General features: G+C 35.4%; 1 protein-coding gene across 5 annotated transcripts in view; it reads right to left on the bottom strand.

Moving 5' to 3' along the window:
* Nucleotides 1-1,274: 1,274 nt before the first annotated feature.
* Nucleotides 1,275-23,276, bottom strand: part of EIF2A (eukaryotic translation initiation factor 2A) — a gene marked incomplete at its 5' end in the record, with an annotated part of 38,028 nt that continues 16,026 nt past the window's right edge. For 3 of the 5 annotated variants that reach the window (XM_079704392.1, XM_079704394.1, XM_079704391.1), the window contains 11 exons: nucleotides 1,275-1,675; nucleotides 2,299-2,364; nucleotides 3,157-3,285; nucleotides 8,570-8,683; nucleotides 12,691-13,262; nucleotides 16,229-16,345; nucleotides 16,548-16,692; nucleotides 16,836-16,909; nucleotides 19,844-19,926; nucleotides 20,284-20,383; nucleotides 21,518-21,636. In XM_079704392.1, coding sequence (XP_079560518.1) covers nucleotides 1,610-1,675; nucleotides 2,299-2,364; nucleotides 3,157-3,285; nucleotides 8,570-8,683; nucleotides 12,691-13,262; nucleotides 16,229-16,345; nucleotides 16,548-16,692; nucleotides 16,836-16,909; nucleotides 19,844-19,926; nucleotides 20,284-20,383; nucleotides 21,518-21,636 — 1,585 coding nt within the window. In that variant the 3' untranslated portion in view covers nucleotides 1,275-1,609. Of the gene's footprint in view, nucleotides 1,676-2,298; nucleotides 2,365-3,156; nucleotides 3,286-8,569; nucleotides 8,684-12,690; nucleotides 13,263-16,228; nucleotides 16,346-16,547; nucleotides 16,693-16,835; nucleotides 16,910-19,843; nucleotides 19,927-20,283; nucleotides 20,421-21,517; nucleotides 21,637-23,276 lie in introns of all 5 variants that reach the window. The other 2 variants (XM_079704393.1, XM_079704395.1) reach the window with 2 other exon arrangements.

The raw sequence follows: 23,276 nt of genomic DNA, 5'->3' as shown, positions 1-23,276 counted from the left end.
AAACTGTGTAAACTGGTAATTCATTTTAAAAATTTAAAATTAAAAAAAATTATTAGGCTGCCAGGCCAAAAAACATTATACTGTCTCAGGATGAATTATTTAACATTAGAAAAACAATTTTAAAATATATTATAAAAGCAATATATTACTTTTAAAAAGCTTAAGTTTCTATTAACAGAAATAAATTAATGTTGAAAGCAATTATATGTACATGAGTGTGTGTATGTTCACACTCACTTCACACACAGAACATTTAAAATACCACTCAAATTTTAATGCATTAGGTCTTTACCAAATCTTCTTTGCAGCTTTGGGGCATTAGTAAACTCAGTTATCTGTTTGTGTATATCTCTCAAAGTATTCCTAGATTTTTTTCTTTTATTTAGTTTAAATACTAGCTCTAGATAATGAAAACCTGTATCAATGCAAATGAAATAAAAATAACTTCAAATGTAAATCAGATGAAAAAAATTAGCAGTAATAGATTCTAAAACCAAATAGAAATCAGTTTTGATAGCTGAGTGTCTTGGATTATCAGTACATCTTGTATTCTTCATATGAGTGAACAATCAAAACAATCAAGATGACTATAGCAAAATGATCACAGTTCATGTTTAGAAAATATTTACCTCATCATTAAATGATCAGGTTTATTATCTGAAATATCAAAATAAAATGTTTTGCTATTTTCTATTTTTATTCTATATTTACTTTTTAGAACTAGTCAGAAAAACTTTACTTCAAATACTACAAATAATATAAACAAATTAATATATTTATCTTATTATTTTTTTTAATTAATTAATTAATTTATTTTTGGCTGCATTGGGTCTTCATTGCTATGCGTGGACTTTCTCTAGTTGCAGCGAGCAGGGGCTACCCTTTGTTGCGGTGCACTTCTCTTGATGAGGAACACGGGCTCTAGGTGCGTGGGCTTCTGGAGTTGTGGCGCTCAGGCTCTAGAGTGCAGGCTCAGTAGTTGTGGTGCACGGGCTTAGTTGCTCCGCAGCATGCGGTATCTTCTGGACCAGGGATCAAACCTGTGTCCCCTGCATTGGCAGGTGGATTCTTAACCACCGCGTCACCAGGGAAGTCCCAACAATTTAATATATTCAGGAAAACCTGATTTTAAGGCGTTTCTCTAACATTTGATAATACAGTGTTTAGAATCAAGATAGCCACATTATATATCCAAAGGAAATATTTCCCAAACTTGCCTTGTAAATTAATAAAGGATCCGTTAATTGAGAAACTTATAACAAAGTCAACAATGATCAAATTTAAAACACCTTTATTCATTTATATGGTAAATACTGTCCCCTACTAAAAAACAATGACATTGGTCTTTCAATTTGTCAAGCTTAGCTTAAAAAAAAAATCATGTCTCTTTTCTATATCATGTGTTGACATGATATAGGATGCAGGAGGTAAAAATCAATTTAACAGACATTATTAAATAATTCCACACATATGCAGAATCTTGGATAAATGGTTAAAATTATAAGTGAACATTAAATGTGGGCACATGAATATTCCATGTACCCCAATGGGTTTAACAGAAAATATGTTTGCACTGATTTCTGGTAAGCAACTTGCTTTCTCTGAATCTTTAAATACCCAGTTCCAAATCTTCCAGCTCCTGGAGAAGGGCTTTCTCTTTCTGAATTTTCTCCAACTAGAAAAGTTTAAAACAATAAAGTTATTAAATAGGAAATAAAATAATTATTGGATCTATAGCCATATAGCAAAAGAGAAAAAATTTAGAGAAAGAATATTTCTGAGACTTTACCAGATCTACTGGTAAACATAGATTTTAAAATACAGATTAGAAACAAGTTCTAATTTATTATTTGGTATGAATTAAGGGGGCAAAAAACAGAGCTGTCTTACTGCATGCATCTTTAGGTCTAATAAGTCTTCCATTCTACACTTGGGGCTTCAAAGTGTTGAGGAAAGGAGGAGAAGGGGCAAATGGGACAGTGCGACCTGAGACACAGGAAAGAAGAGAATCTTCTATTTGTCTAACATAATATAAACTGCCTTTATTTTCAGCAGCAATGACATTGGTATGCCTCAGAGGAAACAGGGACTCCCTCATTCACCACGATCCACATCACGTCTTCCTCTATCCTTGCCTATTTAAGACTAAAAATGTTAAAAAAGAAAAAAAATGGCATATGGTTTTCAAAAGAAGTTTTAAAATCTATATGGCTCTTTTACCTGATTAAATAATTGCTTATAATAAAAAGGGGAAGGGTGGTAGTGACTGTGAGCCCAAATGAAAAATGCAGAAAAGACCTGATTTTTTTCTAGCTGTTTTCCAGTTGCTGCTTGTTCTTTCAGTTGTTCAATTGCTTTCAGTTTCTGCAAACATCAAATATATTATGAGTCAAAAGGAAGAATAAGTAATTTTAGAATGCAAATTTTCTTATTAACAATTCAATCATATAAATGTGAAACCTGAATAAGGAAAATCAATTATCTTACATTTGTATCAAGAACAGACTGCTAAAATGCTAAGGTAAACTACTTTTTAAAATTAAATGTAAAATTGGGTATGTTAAGAACATGGAATTTAGCAAAGTACTTTTCAAGATTTTAATTAATATTATCATATATGTACATCTATGTGTATACATGTACAAGTATATGTATTTAAATATATCACCATTTTCAACATTTCAGAACCTCATTGTACCTGGACGATGTCTTTGGCTTTAAGAGAAACTCCATAATGTAGCCTGGGAAGGGCTCTAGAAACCTGGATTTTACCTCTAAGGCCACCATCACAAACTGGTTGCAATTTAATGAACTTCCTTTTGTTTCTCTTTCTTCATCTTTAAAAATGGGATAAGTATCTGCTCTTACCTGTCTCACAAGTGTTTAATGAAAAAGTGAGTATAAAAGTGTTCAAATGTACATTATTTCTTATTACTCCAAAAATCAATAATAAAGACTAATATCCTTTAGACAACTGTGAACAGAACTAAAGTAGGTGCCATTCCTAAGTTACAGTATTTCATGGTGAAAAAGCAACAATGAGGACTGTACAAACCTCTCGGATGCCTGTCTTTAGGCATCTAAGCATTACTTTCTTTGTATAATTCTCATGTATTCTTTCAATAAACACATGTGCTTTTCACTTAAGTCTCCCACCTTCTTTAGGTTCTTGATTTTTTTGTCTATCTCAGGGTCTCCAGAAGTTGACTGAGAGATAGTATTTCGTGGTGTGCTCTGTGGGGCAGGGGTAGGTGCCATATCTGGACTCTTATCACTTCTTGCTTCCTACAGGAAATATTTTCAAAAATTCAATTTTCTAAAATGAAATCATTAAAGTATTTCAACAAACATAGCCTTGGTACATAAAATTCAGAAACCAATATATGATTTTATCTTTTGCACATTTTATATAAAGAAAGCATCTGAATTGCTGGTCTCATGAAGTATGCTATATTGTCCCATAACAGATAATTACAATGAAGCGTTAAAAAAAGTCACAGTATAATGAGCTACCCAAAAGGTTTTCACTATATAATTGTCATAGGGAACACTTTGCTAGATCTAGGATTTAAAGTTAGGGACTTCCCCGGCAGTCCCATGGCTAAGACTCTGCGCTTCCAATGCGGGGGGTACGGGTTTGATCCCTGGTCAGGGAACTAAGATCCCACATGCTGTGACGTGTGGGCCGCCCACCCACCCCCCAAAATTAAGGTAACATAATAATAAAATAAAAAATAATAGTATATTAGTAATATAATATTATATTAGTAACATGATAAAATATTATGTTAGTAATATAAAATATATAATTAGTAATATAGTAACAATGGAAATAAATGAAATGACCTTAGCAGAGTAAACTAGGAGGTTTCTGTATCAGCAAATAAGCGTTCCAAATTTTTGGATATTTTGGGAAGTGCCACTATGTGGATGGTTGGAAATGTGAGAGGGCTTTTCTAATTAAGGTGTTTGAAGCTTCACTCTTGGGATATCCTCAAAAACTATTACACGTATATCAAGTACATGTAATAGATGATGCTACAGGATAAGTTCCACAGAGATTTATTTATAATCAGATCAATTCAGCTCTGCAAGAAAGTGCCATGGGAAAACTCTGTTCCCTGAAAGGGACAATATATTGCTCCCAATGTGATCAGATCTCTGATGACCTTTCTAGCTTCATCCCTTCTCACCGAGTAACCACTGATTCTGAACCACTTTTATTTCCCCTAAGGTGCCATATATTCTTATTTCCTGGCCTTCATGTGTACTGTTCCTTGCGCCTAGAACACCTTCAGGTCACCTGGCTAACCCTACTTATCCTTTAGGCCTCTGGAAAATTCCCCCACCCCCCAAGAGACCAGATTAGTTGCACAACACATGGTATGTTTCCTTACTGTAACTGCACTGTACTATCCCCCACGAGACTGTACTTGAGGTTTCTTTGTTCACTTGTGCCCTCAGCATAATGTGAGCTCAACTGTACATGCTAAATAAATGAAAGAGCAAAAGACCGACTCTCCTCTGTAATTATGACAAGATATACGTTTTGACAAGAGGAGGGAAAAGTTATGAAAGTCTTTCTTTATTGGACCAAACGTAGGGTTTCTACTTCTTCCTTACAGAGTTCCCAGTGGAACACACAGGCCCTGCAAGACTCTAAAACCTCTTAAGAGTTCTGGATGGGATACTCTGAACTACCAAAGCATCCCAGGGGAACATGGGACAGGCTATCACTCCTAGATCTCCAAATCTAAAAATGTCTGCCTGAGAGTTTTTAGAGAGTGCAGAATTGGAGTATTTTTTTCTCTTTAGAGTCATGTTGGTTGTATTTTGTACATTACAATCAACAAACATTAATTCCTAACCTTCTATGTGAGAACATTACTGAGCACTTTAACAGAGTATTCAGAAAGAAATTATTTAGTTTCCACTCTTCAGGAGCCTATAAGTTCTGATAATATACAGTTTGGTATTTTTCATAATATAAAATTAAAGGAGAAGAGTGGATAAAAGGAGAAGAGACACACTTTGCCTATCAAAATTCACTTTTGACATCAGATTAAAAAATTTTTAATTTAGTTGTTTGTAATCAGCTGAGAATATTTATTTTCTAGGAAGATAAATGTCATAAATATGAAAAACTATTAAAGTTAAGTGAGGGACTTCCCTGGTGGCGCAGTGGTTAAGGATCCGCCTGCCAACGCAGGGGACACAGGTTCGATCCCTGGTCTGGGAAGATCCCACATGCTGTGGAACAAGCCCGTGCGCCACAACTACTGAAGCCCGCGCGCCTAAATCCCGTGCTCCGCGACAAGAGAAGCCACGGCAATGAGAAGCCTGTGCACCACAACGAAGAGTAGCCCCTGCTCGCCACAACTAGAGAAAGCCCGTGCACAGCAACAAAGACCCAATGCAGCCAAAAAAATAAAAATAAAAATAAATTTAAAATAAATAAGTAAAGTTAAGTGAAATGACGATTTTCCTCCATATTTTAAAAAACCAAGAATAAGTTAAAATGTTCGTGTTAATATACTTGAATTCTGGTCATTCTCTAAAAAAGGTTATGTACACGGTAAGATTAAACTCTTTGTTTCAATTATTTTTGGTAAAGCTGATAAGCTTACAAAGTCATCACCAGTTTATAAAAGTACTTGGTTAGATTATGTACATCTGACTCCTTTATCTTTGGTTCCTTAATTCAGTCAGGGATGAGATCCTGTCATAGATCATTTACCTTTGTTCTATCACACAGTCATAACTTTTACTAACTCCAGCCAGTTGTCTCAAAAATACATACTGAAAGGATTATCTTGCAACTAGAAAACTCTTTGTCATCACTGAGAAAACACGCAGAATAACTCCAAAATGACGGATTAGTAGTATCATCTTTAGTAAATAACATGTGTGGGTGATTATATGGTCGTATGAGGTGGGGTGTGTTGGGGGGGTTGTTTTTGTAATTATTATGTTTTACATTAATAGCACTGATTGTTTTTTCAAAAGAACCACAGAGTTATCTTTAAGAAAGTCACATTGGGACTTCTCTGGTGATCCAGTGGTTAGGACTCCGCACTTCCATGGCAGAGGGTGTGGGTTCCCTGGCTGGGGAACTAAGATCCCACATGCCGTGCGGTGTAGGCAAAAAGAAAAAGCAGTCAGGCTATTTTAATATTAATTTTTCTAAATAAGACATACTGATTCTATGACCCTCCTCCCCAAATTTTATGTGCTCAAATATCAGAAAAACACACAGAAATAAACAACTAATGGGACTTCCCTGGTGGTCCAGTGGGTAAGACTCCATGCTCCCAATTCAGGGGGCCTGGGTTCGATCCCTGGTCGGGAACTAGATCTCACATGCATGCCACAACTAAGAAGTCTGCATGCCACAACTAAGAGTCTGTGTGCCTCAACTAAGACCCAGCGCAGCCAAAATAAATAGTAAATAAATATTTTTAAAAAATAAACAACTAATATTTTATTACAAAGGGACCTTAGCTCAGTACCAGCAATGGTCATATTAAAAATATCTTCTGATAGGGCTTCCCTGGTGGCGCAGTGGTTGAGAGTCCGCCTGCCGAAGCAGGGGACACGGGTTCGTGCCCCGGTCTGGGAAGATCCCACATGCTGCGGAGTGGCTGGGCCTGTGAGCCATGGCCACTGAGCCTGCACGTCCGGAGCCTGTGCTCCACAACGGGAGAGACCACAACAGTGAGAGGCCCGCGTACCGCAAAAAAAATAAATAAATAAAATAAAAAAATCTTCTGATAAAGAGGAAGAAACATCATTTATAAAAGTAGGATTCTACGTTGAGGGGGTTTCTGAAGGCCCTTAAATCTCAGTTAGAAGGAATCTTATACAGTCATTATAAAAAACAGTATGGCGGTTCCTCAAGAAATTAAAAATATGTGAGCCAGCAATCTCACTTCTGGGTATATATCCAAAGAAAACAAAACTCATTATCACAAAGAGACAGCTGTACTCCCATGTTCACTGCAACATTATTTATAATAGCCAAGGTATGGAAACAATCTATGTATCCTTCAACGAAAGAATGGATATAGAAAATGTGATATATAAACATACCTACATATTTACACAGAGTAGAACATTATCCAGTCATAAAAAAAGGAAAACCTACCATCTGCAACAACACGCATGAACCTGGAGGGCATTATGCTAAGTGAAATAAGCCAGAAAGAGAAAGAGAAATACTGCATGGTACCACTTATATGCGGAATCTAAAAAAAAAGAAAAGTCAAACTCATAGAAACAGAGTAGAATGGTGGTTGCCAGGAGCTGGGGGGTGGTGGGAGAAATGGCAAGAGGTTGGTAAAAGGGTACAAACCATCAGTTATAAGATGAATAAGGTCTGAGGCTCTCATGTATAACATGGTGACTGTAGTTGATAATATTGTATTGTACTGAATACAGTAATTGAAATTTGCTAAGAAAGTAGAATTTAAGTGCTCCATCCCCCAGAAGTAAATATGTAAGGTGATGAATGTGTTAATTAACTTGATTGTAGGAATCCTTTCACAATGTATACCTGTATTATATCATCACGTTGAACACTTTAAAATTTTTATTTGTCAATTATACCTGTAATTATTAGCTGGAAAACCAACAACAACAAAAAAGGAATCTTAGCTACCAGTTTGTAATATCTGGGGCCAGCAGAGGTTACCCACTCTGATGAAAGGCCAAGTCCTCCTTTTTACACAAGTCTAATACATGGACTAGATCATTTTACTTGGAATGACCTAAGCCTGAGTTATTTAAAGACATTTCTGGAGATGAACTATATTAACTACAAAAGAGCACACCAATTTTTTTAGGCCCAGATTTTAGCAGAATATATGCTGCATAATGAAATTCTATACCTTAAAATAGTAACTGCCTGCCAAAACACACAAGTAACCTAGAACTGTCAAAATTCAAGCATTCATAGGCAAGATGGAATTGTCTCAATCTCAAAAATGTGGTTACCACAACTTTACTAACCACAAGTTTCCAGCCCAGCAGATCTCACTATCACCATAAGCCACACATCACCACAATTTACTTGTCAATTATTATGCTGGTGTGGTTTTTCAACTACCAAATCATATAAAAAATTATTTTAGAACAATTCCATTGTTTGGGTACTCTAGTGTTTAGATTCCCAGCTGAACAATTTCCTATAGTAATATACTGAGTGACAAAATGGCCTTATAGTCATGTAATTTCTGGTTTCTCTTAAACATATGCTTTCAAGAAAGCAAACTATACCACTTCACACAGGCTCCTCCAAAAGGGTCTGTTGCAAGTAACACACTACATAATCCCATGAGGGTTTCAGGTTTTAAGGTCAATTCCAGTTTCCTAGGTCCCACATTATATATAAAGGACTACTGAGAAATTCATAGGCAAACACAAAAGAGACATTCTGGCTACTTCAGTCTAACTCCAACTACATTTTATAACCTGTCAAGTTTTTAGGACTACAATTCTTTAAACTTTAAGGCATACAGCTAATTTAACTGGTTTTATTTGTTTTGTTTGAAAAGATAAGTGCCCCAAGTACCTGCTTTGCAGCTTTCTTAGCCTCATGCTTCCTTTGATTTTTAAGAGCTGTTTTTGATAACGGCTTCTCATTTCCTGGTTGTGGTTTCATATTCTGAGGTGGTTCCTCCTCATGCTATAGAAAATGTAAAATAAATGATTTTGAAATGGAGTCCATGTATTTACAAACATATACAACAAATTAGGCAATTTGGCTAGTACAGGACAAACTTACTTTACCAAATTTATCATAAATTCACTGGCAAAGAATATTTCAAAACTCTTGTTGTAGGCACACTTCAACGGTCAAGATGGATTTAATGAGGATCTTCCTACTAGTTGATATATGATATCTTTCAGTTATTTAAGAGCCAGCAAAATTCACTTTATTTTTGTTTAAACAATGGAATTTTTCTTAGTACTACCACTGACACATGATTTTTATGAAATTAGATACTAACAATCGCTTCTTCTGGGGTCCTTTTGGATTTGACTACTGCCAACAGAAAACAGTTGCCTCATTTGTTTTCTTTGCACAAAGAGTCACTTGCTAGATCTTGCAAAATCAGAGATTATAAGATTAAAAATAAAAGCAAATGGAAAGGGCTTCCCTGGTGGTGCAGTGGTTGAGAGTCCGCCTGCCGATGCAGGGGACACAGGTTCGTGCCCCGGTCCGGGAAGACCCCACATGCCGCGGAGCGGCTGGGCCTGTGAACCATGGCCGCTGAGCCTGCGCGTCCGGAGCCTGTGCTCCGCAACGGGAAAGGCCACAACAGTGAGAAGCCCGCGTACGGAAAAAAAAAAAAAAAAAGCAAATGGAAAAACTAAAACAGACAATAAAAAAATAAATAAGGGGGTAACTATATAGTTATAAATCCAGAATTAACATAATGAAGAGGTTTTAAAACACTAAATGACTTGTCAGACTATACTGTGAAAACAGGCAATCATTTTCATCATCAGATATTTATATAACTATCAACCACATTCAACAACAACAGAATTACATACAGGATCAAGAAGGATCTAATGTAAAACACAGTGACTATATACTTGATAGCACTGTATTGTATAATTGTATAACTGAAATTTCCTGAGGGTAGAATTCAAATGTTCTCACCAAAAAAAAAAAAGAAGATAAATATGTGAGGTGATGGATATGTTAATTAACCAGATGAGGGGAAACCTTTCACAATGTGTATTAAATCACCATGATGTACACTTTTGAAGTTTCTTGAGTACTAGATCTCAGAGCTGTATTGTACTTATAAGTGCTATAATCAAATGCGCAGGGCTCAAACATTTAAGATATAGAGGAATAAGTATAAAACCATAAAGTGATTTTTATCTTAGCAGCTGCATTAACTGTTGCAGGCATTGAAGTTCTGTGTGTGAACATACCCTACTTGAAGCAACTGAATATATGAGAACCCACATTTGCACAACAGACAAATTTGCATGGCAAGCCTCTTGCACTTTTTTGATCCCCACTGCACAAAATGTTAGTTAAGATATACTAATCCTTGAACATTTATTTTATATTCTTTCAGTAGTGAGTTCTTCTATAGTATCTTGCTTTGGCTGAAAAAGTTTCTACTCATGAGAAGTTTAAAAACAAAGAGAAAGCAATTAAGAACGATGCAAGAAGAAAGGATGAGTTACAAGTCTGTTCCACACTGTGAGCATCATGTAGCCACTGACACGAGTTTCATTTTATTTATTTATTTTTAGCTGTGTTGGGTCTTTGTTGCTGCACGTGGGCTTCTCACTGCGGTGGCTTCTCTTGTTGCGGAGCACAGGCTCTAGGTGCGCGGGCTTCAGTAGTTGTGGTGTGTGGGCTTAGTTGCTCTGCGACACGTGGGATCTTCCCGGATCAGGGATGGAAACCATGTCCCCTGCACCGGCAGGCAGATTCTTAACTACCGCACCACCAGGGAAGTCCCCTGACAGACTTTCATTTTAGATGAAAAAAATCCACACAGCTACTATGGATCATGAGCTTCTCTGGCTTTAGCACTATGTGTCTACTGTACACAATTTCATCCTCATTAATAAAGTTTGTTTCTTCAATTACATCAATTATAAGATTGTCTTGATGAACACATTATAAAAGTGAAGGGTTTTTTTGAAAGCCAAGAAATACTTCTTTAAGTATAATTTATATATGAATTTTTACTTATAAAAAAAGTAATTTTTTCCTTCAGGGGGAAGAATCCAAACACCTTTTTTCCCCTCTGCTATGTAACCTTCTTCCTTTGTGAAGTTATTGACCAGACTATCTTTGTTTCTAGTAATTTCTTGACAATGTTTTCTTTGCCATTTAGTTTTCTGGAATTAGATACAAACAATAATTTCTCATTCATAGGCATATAGTTCCTTCAAATAAAATGATGTGATAGGATCACATAATCACCAGGTTATATACAAAAGCAAGAATTTAGTAGAAACCTTAAATGTCAAAAAAGTTTGGTTTGGGGACTTCCCTGGTGGTCCAGCGGCTAAGAATCTGCCTTCCAATGCAGGGGGCACACGTTCGATCCCTGGTCGGGGAACAAAGATCCCATATGCTGCGGGACAACTAAGCCTGCGTGCTGCAACTACTGAGCCCGAGCGCCACAACTAGAGAGAAGCCTGCATGACACAATGAAAGACCCCACATGCTGCAACAAAGATCCTGCGTGCCGCTACTAAGACCCGGCACAGCCAAAAAAAAAGTGTAAAAAAAAAAAAGTTTGGTTTTAAGAAGTTCTTACCTAGTTTTTTTTCCACTATTTTCAAAATATAGTCTTTCTATATTAATTTTTCTCCCTCCACCAACCAAAACAAATTAGTTTTATGAGTCAGAGAATAAAAATATACACTAATTCAGAAGTTCTTCCTCTTGTGCTATCTTATACAGATTTAGAAAGCAGGATGTGTTAAGGTCACTTCTTTTTTTTTATCTCAGGTAAGGAAAATTTCAATAAAGAGACAGAACAAATCCTAAGACTATTATACCCTTTTAAAAAAAATCTAAATACAAAAATAATAAACAGGGCTTAATTTGTTATGTTTCTATATATTTTTACTAAATAACTTAATGCAACAAAAATGTTTCAACATTTCATTGAAGTCAAAATGCTACATTTTGTGGAGGAAGAAGGCTTGTTCCTTTGTTTTTGTTTTTCAGAGGGTTAGGAGCACAATGTAGGCACAGAAATATTTATCCTTTGAAAAAGTATCTACTTCCCTGAGTGCCTTAATAATTAAGTGACTATATATTCCCATTTACTTGGAACAGTCCCAGTTTACACCTATTGTATGGTCATCATTCTATTAATATGAATAATATTGCTCATTCTTATAGAGCAACTTTATTCCTTAATGTCATCACAGAAACTCAGGATATTAATAAATGCTTTCCCCTGAGCTCTGAAATGCTAACATTTTAAAGCAGATCAGAATGTGACCAATACTCCAGTCATAACTTTACAACAGAGGTCTGGAACTGATGGCCTAAGGACAATGTGTGTTTTGTTTGAACAGCAGTGTTTTAAAAATTGAGAAATTTCATACAAGCATCCAGACTTGTCTTGAAAAGTCAAACTTTTGGCAAACTGGGCCTAAAATCTCCTGTGGAAACAACGGGCTACTGCTGTGTAGTTGCTATGGCCTTGAAAGAGGGCATGCTCTCTCCCTTTCACCATTCTCTCCCACTCACCATTGTCTTCTTACACTACCAGCCTAGCCTGACAGGCATTTGAATTTGAGCCCACAATCTACACCCAGTAAGTCACACCCAGTTATCTTTCCCAGAGATTTTACATTAATTACTTTGTCAACTTAACAATAATTCACCGGGACTTCCGTGTCAGTCCAGTGGTTAGGACTCCTCGCTTCCACTACAGGGGGCCCAGGTTCAATCCCTGGTCAGGGAACTAATCCCGTAAGCCGCAATGGCATGGCCAAAACAAACAAACAAAAAAACAAAACCCAAAACAACCATTCACCATCTTCAGCAGCAGGTCCTCCATAATTTCTATCCTAGAGTTTATATCTTCTAATCAGATACTAAGTAACACAAGAACATGCATAAGAAAAGGATCTAGGGAACTCTACACACTGAAAAACCTTTTCCTACTAAAGTAGTAAAACTTTACTTACCAGTTTGGAATTGGTGACTGGTTTATTTCTTAAAGCTGGGGGTCTATAAGCTGTTGCAACTTTAGGTTCTTCACTAGGTACATCACTTGGAACTGTTTGGTAAGTTATCGCTTTTTCTGGAAATATTCCATCTAAGAATGGCTGCCAAGAAACCTGCCATAATTCTGCATTTGATGGTACATCATACTTGTGCAAGACAGAGCCGGTATAATGCCAAATCTTGTACCCATTATTAACACGTAACCTGGGAGCACATGTGGCTGTTAAAATATGCTCACCATCTGGGCACCACGCAAAGTATGTAGAATCAGAGGCCACCGGTTTAGAAATAAGTTTGTAGTTTTTAACATCCCACACTTCCATTTGCCCCCTCAGATTTCCAAATCCAGCTAGTACTAATATATGTCCATGAGGGCTGTAGTAGGCTGCATTACGAGGGCCAGTTCCAAAGTCAAACACAGGATCACACTTCAAGTTGAAAATTGTTGCTTTGGCAGGCATGAAACCATAAACAGCACAAAACTCAGTAGAACTAGAATTCCAAACTACATCATAAATGGGGCCATTTTTTGCTAGAAAAAGAATATAAAATCCAAGTTAGTGATAAAGGAATATGTATAGGATTATAATATTTAATAGCACAAATTACAATTATATAACACTCATAAACACATCAAACACTAAAAAAAAAATCCAAAAATTTCATGGTATTTTAAAATTAAAATATTTTTATATGACATACTATGGGGGTTAATGTATGATTATAAATTTATTTAAGAACCCCTAATGAATCTTAATTTCTTTTTTTTTTTTATAATTGTTTTGCAATTTTGTATATTATTATTTGTCTTCAGTACTTTTATTTAAATTTTTTTTTTTTGGCCATGCCGTGTAGCATATGGGATCTTAGTTCCCTGACCAGGGATCAAACCCGTGCTCCCCTGCAGTGGAAGCACGGAGTCTTAACCTCTGGACCACCAGGGAAGTCCCTTAATTTCCTGTAAACGTTCTGGCAATGTGGGCTCATAGAAGCATAGGTTATTATTACTATTAATAAACTAGTTTTTCTTGCAAGAGGTAATATACGCATACAGTAATAAAGATACAAACTATATAAAAAGACATGCCACAAAAATAAGTCCCTCTATGCAAAGGCAGCCCTCTGTTATACTTCTTGCATATCCTTTCAGAATATTTTTGTTGAAATTAAGCACCTCTCTCTTACGTACTTACACACACACAAAAAGTTCTAAACCTTTGTTTTCATTTAATGCCCTAGGAAATTTTTCCATGTAATAAGCACATTGAGCTCCGCCTCATTCAGCTGCACTGTATTCCATTACAAATCTTGCTGTTTATACTCCACTGTAAATGTACACAAATACATCTGTAGGAGGGAAACTGCCTGGTCAAAGGGCACATACATTTACTTCATAATGTACCACCGAAATGCCCTTCAAAGAAATTGTACCAATTTACACTAGCAGTTTTTTTTTTTTTTTTAATTTATTCAATGTGTTTATTTTTGGCTGCGTTGGATCTTTGTTGCTGTGCATGGGCTTTCTCTAGTTGCGGCAAGCGGGGGCCGCTCTTTCGTTGCGATGGCTTTTCTTGTTGCGGAGCACAGGCTGTAGAGAACAGGCTCAGTAGTTGTGACGCACGGGCTTAGCTGCCCCGCGGTATGTGGGATCTTCCCGGACCAGGGCTCAAACCCGTGTCCCCTGAATTGACAGGCGGATTCCCCACCACTGCGCCACCCGGGAAGCCCTACCAGTAGTTTTTGACAGCAAAGATTTTCCCCTCACTCTCACACATACTGTTTCATATTTTTATCTTTGCCAACCTATTAAGTGAAAAATTGTATCTTGTTTTCGTTTATTATAAATGAAGCACCTTTTAGTATACTTATACATAATTTTATTTCTTTTATGTGGACTATTTTTTACTGTCCTATACCTATTTTTCTCTCCTGTTATTGGTTGTTTATTGTTACACTTGAGATATTAACAAAATTCACCTTTTCTCATATTTATCCATTGTCTAAAAATTTTTTTCCCTAATTTTTTGTTTGTTTTGCTTAATTTATAGACTCTTTTCTTCCCCCAGTGTAGAAATCTGTAATTTCATATACTAAAATTTATCACTTTCCCCATACGACTTCTACCTTGTTTAAAGTCTTTTTCTACTTTAAGATTAGAAAAATATATGTATAGCTGATTCACTTTGCTGCAGCTGTACAGCAGAAACTAACAACATTGTAAAGCAACTATACTCCAGTAAAAATTTTTTTAAAAAATTAGAAAAAAATTCTCCCACATTTTCTTCTAGTTCTGTAGTTTTAGATACAATTTTTTGGCCCAATTGGAACTTATTTTGGTAAAGAATTAGCAATAGTAACTTTTTGTTCCAAATAGCTAGCCAACTGTCCCCAAACCATATATTAAATGATCAATATTTTCCTGCATTGGTTCAAATGCTGACTTTATTATATGTCAATGGCTTTGTAAGTATGGATCTATTTGTGGATCCTATTGTGTTCCACTGATTTATCTGCTTATCCATAAGCCAGAACCAAATTGTCTTAATTACAATTGCTTTACATTTTAATATCTAATAGTATCAGAATCCCTCCTTCGTTACTTTTTTTTTTTGCAAAGTTTTCAAAACATTCTTGCATGTTTATTTTTCAATATCAACTTTAGAACCAGCTTATCTAGTTGTAAAAAAGAAAATCTTCTGGCATTTTAGTTCAATTTTTAGATCAATTTGGAGAGAAATGACATCTTTGTAAAGTTATTAAAGGTTATAGTTTGCCCCTCAGAAGTTTTAAAGTTTTCTTCCCATCAGCCCTATATATTTCTTTTTTGTTGCTGTATATGGAATCTTTCCTTCCATCTTGCTTTTTAAGAGGCTGTTGTTTATGCTGTGATTTCATCTGATGAGCAGAGATGATTCGATTTTCACCTTTCAAAACTGTATACTTATTCTTTTGATCAGGTACACTGACTAGGTCTTTCAGAATGTTAAATAATAAATGGAAGGGGGGTGGGTCATCCTTGTTTTGTTCCTGATTTGAATGGGAATACACACAGTTTTTAAAAGAAAGGTTACCTTACCCTTACATGTTCAATTCAAAATAAAAAAGATTAGGGAGTTGCCAGAATTTTAAAACTAGTTTTTCACAGTTAACTCATCAAAACAAAATATGAAGTGGTTAAAACTCTTCAGTTCTGAAGATGATGCTAAACACACTGCACCAACTTGCTGTCATAATTAATTAAACAAGCCCCCAAAGAGCTATTACAATGGAATTATCTCACTCAGCAAGTTCCCTACTAAACTGCTGGCATAACTAAATTAACTGACTGGATTCTGTCAAAATAAGGTATGTTTGGGGATGATAAGAGGAATTTTATCTTAAAGTTTATGAAAATGTGAGTTCTATCACTTGATCAAGAACTTAGATGGCATCATCTTTATGGCACTGTATTTTTTACTATCATTTATTCTATTAAAGGAAGACTGCTGGAACACTCACGTAATTGCACCACAGCACTTTCTCCATTTGTGGCAATGTAATGCAGCGTCTGTTCCCCATAGTAGGAAGCTCCTGTCTTGTCAACATCAGTACTAGCTATTACCAACACAGCAGTAGCTGTAAGGGTAAAAACTTTAATTAGATTTAAAACACAAATTAAACTAATGGTGATTAGAAAAATATTAAAAAGTGTAACAAAGCACATGTAAATTTTCATTGAATAAGCACTGATACTCTTTTCTTTTTCTATATACGTAGGATTATAAGTCTAAATTAATGCTTGATAAACAAAATGGGAGATAAAATATATTTATCATACCTTTTTTATTCCATAGCATTGTAACCTTATCAGCCTTAAAGAAACTTTTATTGGCTAAAGCTGCATGAGGTCCATCAAAGTTGGGGTACTGATATAATCTAACAAATGAAGGTGCACCCTTACTTCCTGGAACATAGACAGCCACCTAAGATACACAGACATAAATAATGACTTAAATTTTTTGAAGCATATAAACTAAAATGGACATGTTTTTAAAATCACTAAAAACTAGGAAAAGGTTTAATCTCATAATATTCCACATGAACAAACAAAAACATTAGCAGTTACCTTGTACGGCTGGGGTCCAGGCGATAACACAAAATCATTAATTTTTTTCAAATGCAATTTATTTGCAAATGTATCTAAAAAAAGTAAATGGTATTAGATTAATGAGAGAAGCTAATAGAAATATCTCAAATTCTGAATGCATTATAAAAGGTTAACATAACTATACGCAAAACGGCTCACTGTAGTCTCATGTCGGTGAGGCAGGGTAACATAGTGGAAAAAGCATGCGTGAGGGAGACAGACCTGTGCTTGAATTCCTAGTCACTACTGTGTGACCTTGGGCAAGTAGTGGGATTACATACCTAATTCCTAGTGTACAGTGCCAGGCACATAGTAGGTATTAAATAAATATCAGTTCTCTTCTCTTAAATCTCTGAACTAAAGTAGTCTTAGAGCCCATTTGATGGGACAGATGACCCTCGCTTGCTACTGTAGAACGTGGAAATGAAAATTCTGTAACTAATGTAATAAACAGATCCACAACAATGGTAATCAACAACAGTAACTATAACAATGGCCGATATTTGTTGAGTGCTTACTCTGTGCCAGGCAGTAAGAAACCATGTTATGAACACTATGCTCTCCTAGTTAACGGGATCAAGAGCTATTATTCTTTCTTTGTTCAAATATAGAGATCAACAGCTATTCAAAAGTAGCATACCAAACTGCTAAACTGGCAGCCCCCTTCTTTTGGCATGCTCATAAAGAGGCAAGTAAGATAAGCGAGCAAGCTAACCCCAAATTAGTGGGGAAAGGATTCCCATTCTACTTTCTCAATTTATGATGGGGTTATGTCCTGATAAACCCATGGTAAGTTGAAAATATCATAGTTGAAAATGCATTTAATAAACCTTATGTACTGAACATCATAGCTTAACTTAGACTACCTTAAATATTAAGTGCTCAGAACACTTAATATTAGTCTACAGTTGAGCAAAATCATTAAACACAAAGCCTATTTTATAATAAAGTGTTGAATATATCATGTAATCTATTGAATACTCAACTGAAAGTGAAAAACATAATGGTTGTACAGGTCCAAAAGAGTTATAAGTGTATCAATTGTTGACCCTTGTGATCATGTGGCTGACTGGGAGCTGTGGCTCACTGTTGCTGCCCAGCATCACAGAGGGTACCATTCCACATGGTGCTAGCCCAGGAAGAGACTGAAATTCAAAGTACAATTTCTACGGAATACATACCACTTTCACACCATCATGAAGCTGAAAAATCTTAACTCAAACTATTTTTAGTCAGTGACTGTACTAAAAAGTGTTCAGTCACCAATGGAACATTCTAAGGACAAAAGGAACTGCAAAACTTTCTTCTTTAAGTTATTTTTCAGTAATCATGTTATAGGTGTTACTGTTGGTATTGCTATTCTAAGAATGCTATGTGGACAATGAAGAATAAAGCAAATGAATCATTATGTGGATGTGATATTCTCAAACTATCACCCCTGTTATCCTAGAGAACCACATTCTTGGTGTTGGCAAAAGGTAATACAGAGATAAAATAAAAAAAATAAAAAAGGCCTAGAAACAATGATCAATCAACACAGTAGCAATGAGAATCCTCCACACCCAGACTGTGGTCTCTAAACACCATTTTCCACTACAAGGGAGCAGAGTGTATTGGAGAATTGGCTGATTCTGGATGTATAGCAAGAAATATACAAGATAATCCTAGAAGGATTTGTCCTACCATATAGCAAGAAAGTCATTAAAGACTAATTGACCAATGATGGGACAATTTGAGAATCAGTAAGAATAGTAATTAAAATGGATTGAAACACATCATGTTTAAATCCATAGTTCATTAGGTTGGGGGTGGGGACTAACTGGTTGCAATGGGGATTGCTAAAGAAAGAACTCATTTTATTAAAAGTGATAAAGGAGAAGAATATTTATTTTGCCTTTCCCATATAAATGGTCCACTAGGTAACCAAATAGTAGAAAGGGGAATTTCTCCTTATAGAGGTAGTACAGCTAATAAATGATAGGGGAAGGAGGGAAACTATAGTATCACCAATTTTTAACCACACATGAAATAATGGATCGAGGTATTGAACATTAACGCCAACTAACCATACAAAAGTAAAGACAATGAGACATTATGTGCTTCTTGATAAAAGAATTGAACAGTGCCTTATGATGTAGTCTTGCCCTCAGCTCCCCAAAAAAGCACTTGAAGCTGACCAACTCTAGGTCCAAATAGTTATTTACAGGAAACAGATGAACATGTTAAATTACAGAATGGGATACAAGAGCAAAACTCAAATATGGGAGTATATATAAGACAAGTAACTTTGCTTCTTAAATAATAAATTGCAAGGGGGAAAAAAGAATGGAGAGGGAACTTATAGCTTAAAGAAACTTAAAAGATATATAAATCAATTGCAATGTGAAGGATCTTATTTGGATCCTGAGTTTTAAAAAAATTATCACATTTTCAATTATTAGAAATTTGAACACTGACCAGATATTCTATAATCTGTGATAATGGTATTATGACTAAGTTTTAAAAAAATATTAAGAGCCCTCATCTTCAGAGATATATACTGAAATAGTTATAGGTAAAATTATATGATGTCTACAATTTGCTTTAGCAGAGTAAAAGAGATGGTGGGTGGACAGATGCATGGATGAAGAAGGTTTGGTAATGGGCTGATGGCTATGGGACTAGGTGTCTACTTTTGTATTTGAAATTCTCCACAACAAAATATTTTAAAAATTTGTATCACAGAATTTCATTAGCAACTAATCTCAGAAAGATGTACTCAAATGTCTTAATAGTAATTATTAGATAGTAAAAGTTTATTATAAAAGAATGTTTGTGTTATAAAATTTTACTAGCAATTATACTTGGAGTTATTCATATGAATTACTATAACAGCAATTGTTAATATATTAACAGTATTTAGGAGAACCCTATGATACCATATAAGGCAATAAAAACTGTACATATTTATAGCAAATAATAAAATTATTTCATAAATCTTTCCATACTAAAATTGTTGTTTTCAAAGAAGTGAACTTCATTATTAACATTTCGGGCACAAAGAGTTTCATCTTCTGACCAGGATGGACACCTACATTGAAAAGAAAGAATATTAAAAAAATTTAAATAGAATGTAACATCATATGTTAACATGTTAAAGTTTATGATATTGTTTACTATTTAAGGAAAAGTACTTATAAATATGATGTTGTCAGTTACTAACAGTTTTAGTCAGCATATATAATAGAAAAATATTATTCCTTTTGATTCAAATACTAAATAAAAGATCAAGTTTTTACTCTATTACATTCTCATATACAAAATCCTTAAAGATCTAGATTTTGATCTGACAAGTTATTTACTAAATCAATATCAGAGAAACAAATAATATACAACAAAGATATTTAAAATATTTAAAAATAATTAGTATTTTAAAGCATTTATTTACCAATTTTGCATTTTTTTCTGGATGAAAGACTTCAAACATGTCCCAGTTTTCACATCATAAAGTTGTAGGTTAGGTATCCCAGCTGTATCATCTTTAGAAGCTGCCATAAAAACAAATTTTTTTGCAGTAATTGTCTCCTAACACTAGTAAAAAGATATCATTCTTAGAAAAAATTTGAACAAGATTATAAAGATCGGGTAAGAGTTGCTTTAAATCAACTTTCCCCTCTAGCTTTAATTATAGATTTAATCATCCATTCCTAAAGCCATGACAATATGATGGCTTTTTGAGCAGAATTTTGTATTTCTGAAATGAGTTAATTACTACAGTTTTTAAGAATACTTAAGAGATTTCTTGTTTATTAAGTGTGACATAGTTTGCTGTTAAACAGATTAAACTGTCTTACCATGAAAGCTGTGTCTATAAGTCACACACATGAAAAAAAGTTATATAAAACCACTCACAGTCCTCAACTGATTCTCAATTTCCCTTTTACTTACTTGGAAAAATAATATTCATTAGACTCCATGCCTCTTGGAAGAATGAACTCAGGAAGTTCATAACCCAACAATGAACTACTATCATATATTTATTCAACAATATCCACATTATTACAAAATGCTTCTTAAAATAAGCCCTATACCGGGACCCCATATTTTATCACTGATCTATGAAGCACAGCTATATATTGGGTTGGCTAAAAAGTTCGTTTGGATTTTTCTGTAAGATGTTATGGAAAAACCCAAATGAACTGTTGGCCAAGCCAATAAAATGTTCATATAATGTATATTAGATCTTTAAGTGCGTTAGAAAATGACACATCATTTCCTACTCTGTCATACCATACACATTTCTTAGATGTTGTGTCTACTGTACTTCCTCTTTCATTTATAATTATATAAAACGTTTTTTTATTTTAAAGGTCATTATTCTTCTTAATTTTTGCGATCTTCTCTATCCATTGGTTATTTACTTTATAAATTTTCCCTTGAGCTTTTTTCTTTTCCCCATCTCACGATGGATCTTCTCACTAACTTACTATACCTTGAAATTACTTAAAGTACATTCTATTTGGGGAATACAAGATTTACTGTCGATTAAAAATATTCTCAAACACTATTTACTATCATAAATATTAATTACTTTCCTATAAGGTTATAAACCTTCTCCTTTTTTTCCCCCACTGAGTTGAGTTGGTCCTGTCAGAATATTTTTACAATTGGAAAATACTTACTAGTGTAAGGCTGCCATGTTGCCAGGACAGTGTTTTTTGGCGAGAACTCAAGGCAAACTGCCTTTGGAAGGTCGAAGGAGTGCAGTCGTCCCTTGTTAGTGACATTGATAACATTTATTCTGGTTTCAAAAGAAATTACTTCAGCAATGAAATACTGTTTCACAATAGCCAGCACTATCCAAAACATTCATACTTCTTTTTAAATACAGATCACTCTAAAGTGTTCATTCCTCATAAAAGTCAATTTTCAGTCAGTTCTAGAAAATATCCAATAAACACTTTAACGTAAAAAAGTGTACATTTTACCAAAAGGCCCCTATTGAAGGCTGGTGTTGGGAAATAATATAGAATTTGCAGGAAGATACAATAGATACCACCTTCAACCAAAAAGGAAAAAACAGGCCTTTAAGTGAACACAGAACAAATCTACAGATAAGCTGATGAATTTCATATCCAAGAGAAAATGAAAAGTATATATATATATATATATATATTTTTTTTTTTTTTGCGGTATGCGGGCCTCTCACTGTTGTGGCCTCTCCCGTTGCGGAGCACAGGCTCCGGACGCGCAGGCTCAGCGGCCATGGCTCACGGGCCCAGCCGCTCCGCGGCATATGGGATCCTCCCAGACCGGGGCACGAACCCGTATCCCCTGCATCAGCAGGCGGACTCTCAACCACTGCGCCACCAGGGAGGCCCAAGTATATATTTTTTAATTTGAGTAAATGGAAACTGCAGCAGCTAGGGAAATCAGCAAGGATACTTTTTTTTTTTTCTTTTTTTGCGGTACGCGGGCCTCTCACTGTTGTGGCCTCTCCCATTGCGAAGCACAGGCTCCGGACGCGCAGGCTCAGCGGCCATGGCTCACGGGCCCAGCCGCTCCGTGGCATGTGGGATCCTCCTGGACCGGGGCACGAACCCGTGTCCCCCGCATCAGCAGGCGGACCCTCAACCACTGTGCCACCAGGGAAGTCCCAGCAAGGATACTTTTGATGTCTATAAAAATCTCAGAAGCAGTCTACAAAAGATATTACTGTAAGAATTATCGTGGTACAGTGACAAAAAAGACAATGATTGTAAAAAAAAAAAAAAGCAGTTTCCACTTTTGGGGACACTTTCTATGAACCATGTTCTGGTTTAACCACTTTATGGACATTTTCTCATTTAATCCTCACAACAATCTCATAAAACAGGTATTAGCATCTCCATTTTACAAATGGTAAAACTGAAGGTTAGAAAAATGAAATGATTTGATGATTTGCCCAAGAGCATACTACTAATAAATGCCAGAGCAATGCTTTGAAACCTGTTTGGCCTGACTTGCTCTTACGTAGTCCTTGTGGTGAAAGAAAGAAAGAAAGAAAAAAAGATACTCCATCTCATTGCAGAAATTCCTTAAAGTTACTTTGTTCAACTCAAGTTTGAGGACACTGGGTTAGGATAAGCAGCAACTGGTAAGAATAAACAATTACCATATATTGTTTAAACACACAGAAACATACACACAAACACACACACTTATGACTGTAGATTCTTTACAACTTACTGTAAATTACATATTTTAGAATTACATGAAGCTTTCTTTTTTGTTGTTGTTAATAAACTTTAAAGTTATTCTTAGTTTAATGAAGGGTGTTTATTTTAATTTAAATAAGCACACATTTAAGGAAAAATCAGTTATAGCTTCGGACTTAGTTAACCCTGAACCCAGCAAAGAACACAATCAATACACTATATCTGTTTCTCTTGCCCCAGGAAC

Source organism: Hyperoodon ampullatus (assembly GCF_949752795.1).
Source record: "Hyperoodon ampullatus genome assembly, chromosome: 5".
Taxonomy (NCBI): Eukaryota; Metazoa; Chordata; class Mammalia; order Artiodactyla; family Ziphiidae; genus Hyperoodon; species Hyperoodon ampullatus.
Note: the sequence above shows the minus strand (reverse complement) of the source record. Positions and strands in the feature narration are given on the sequence as shown.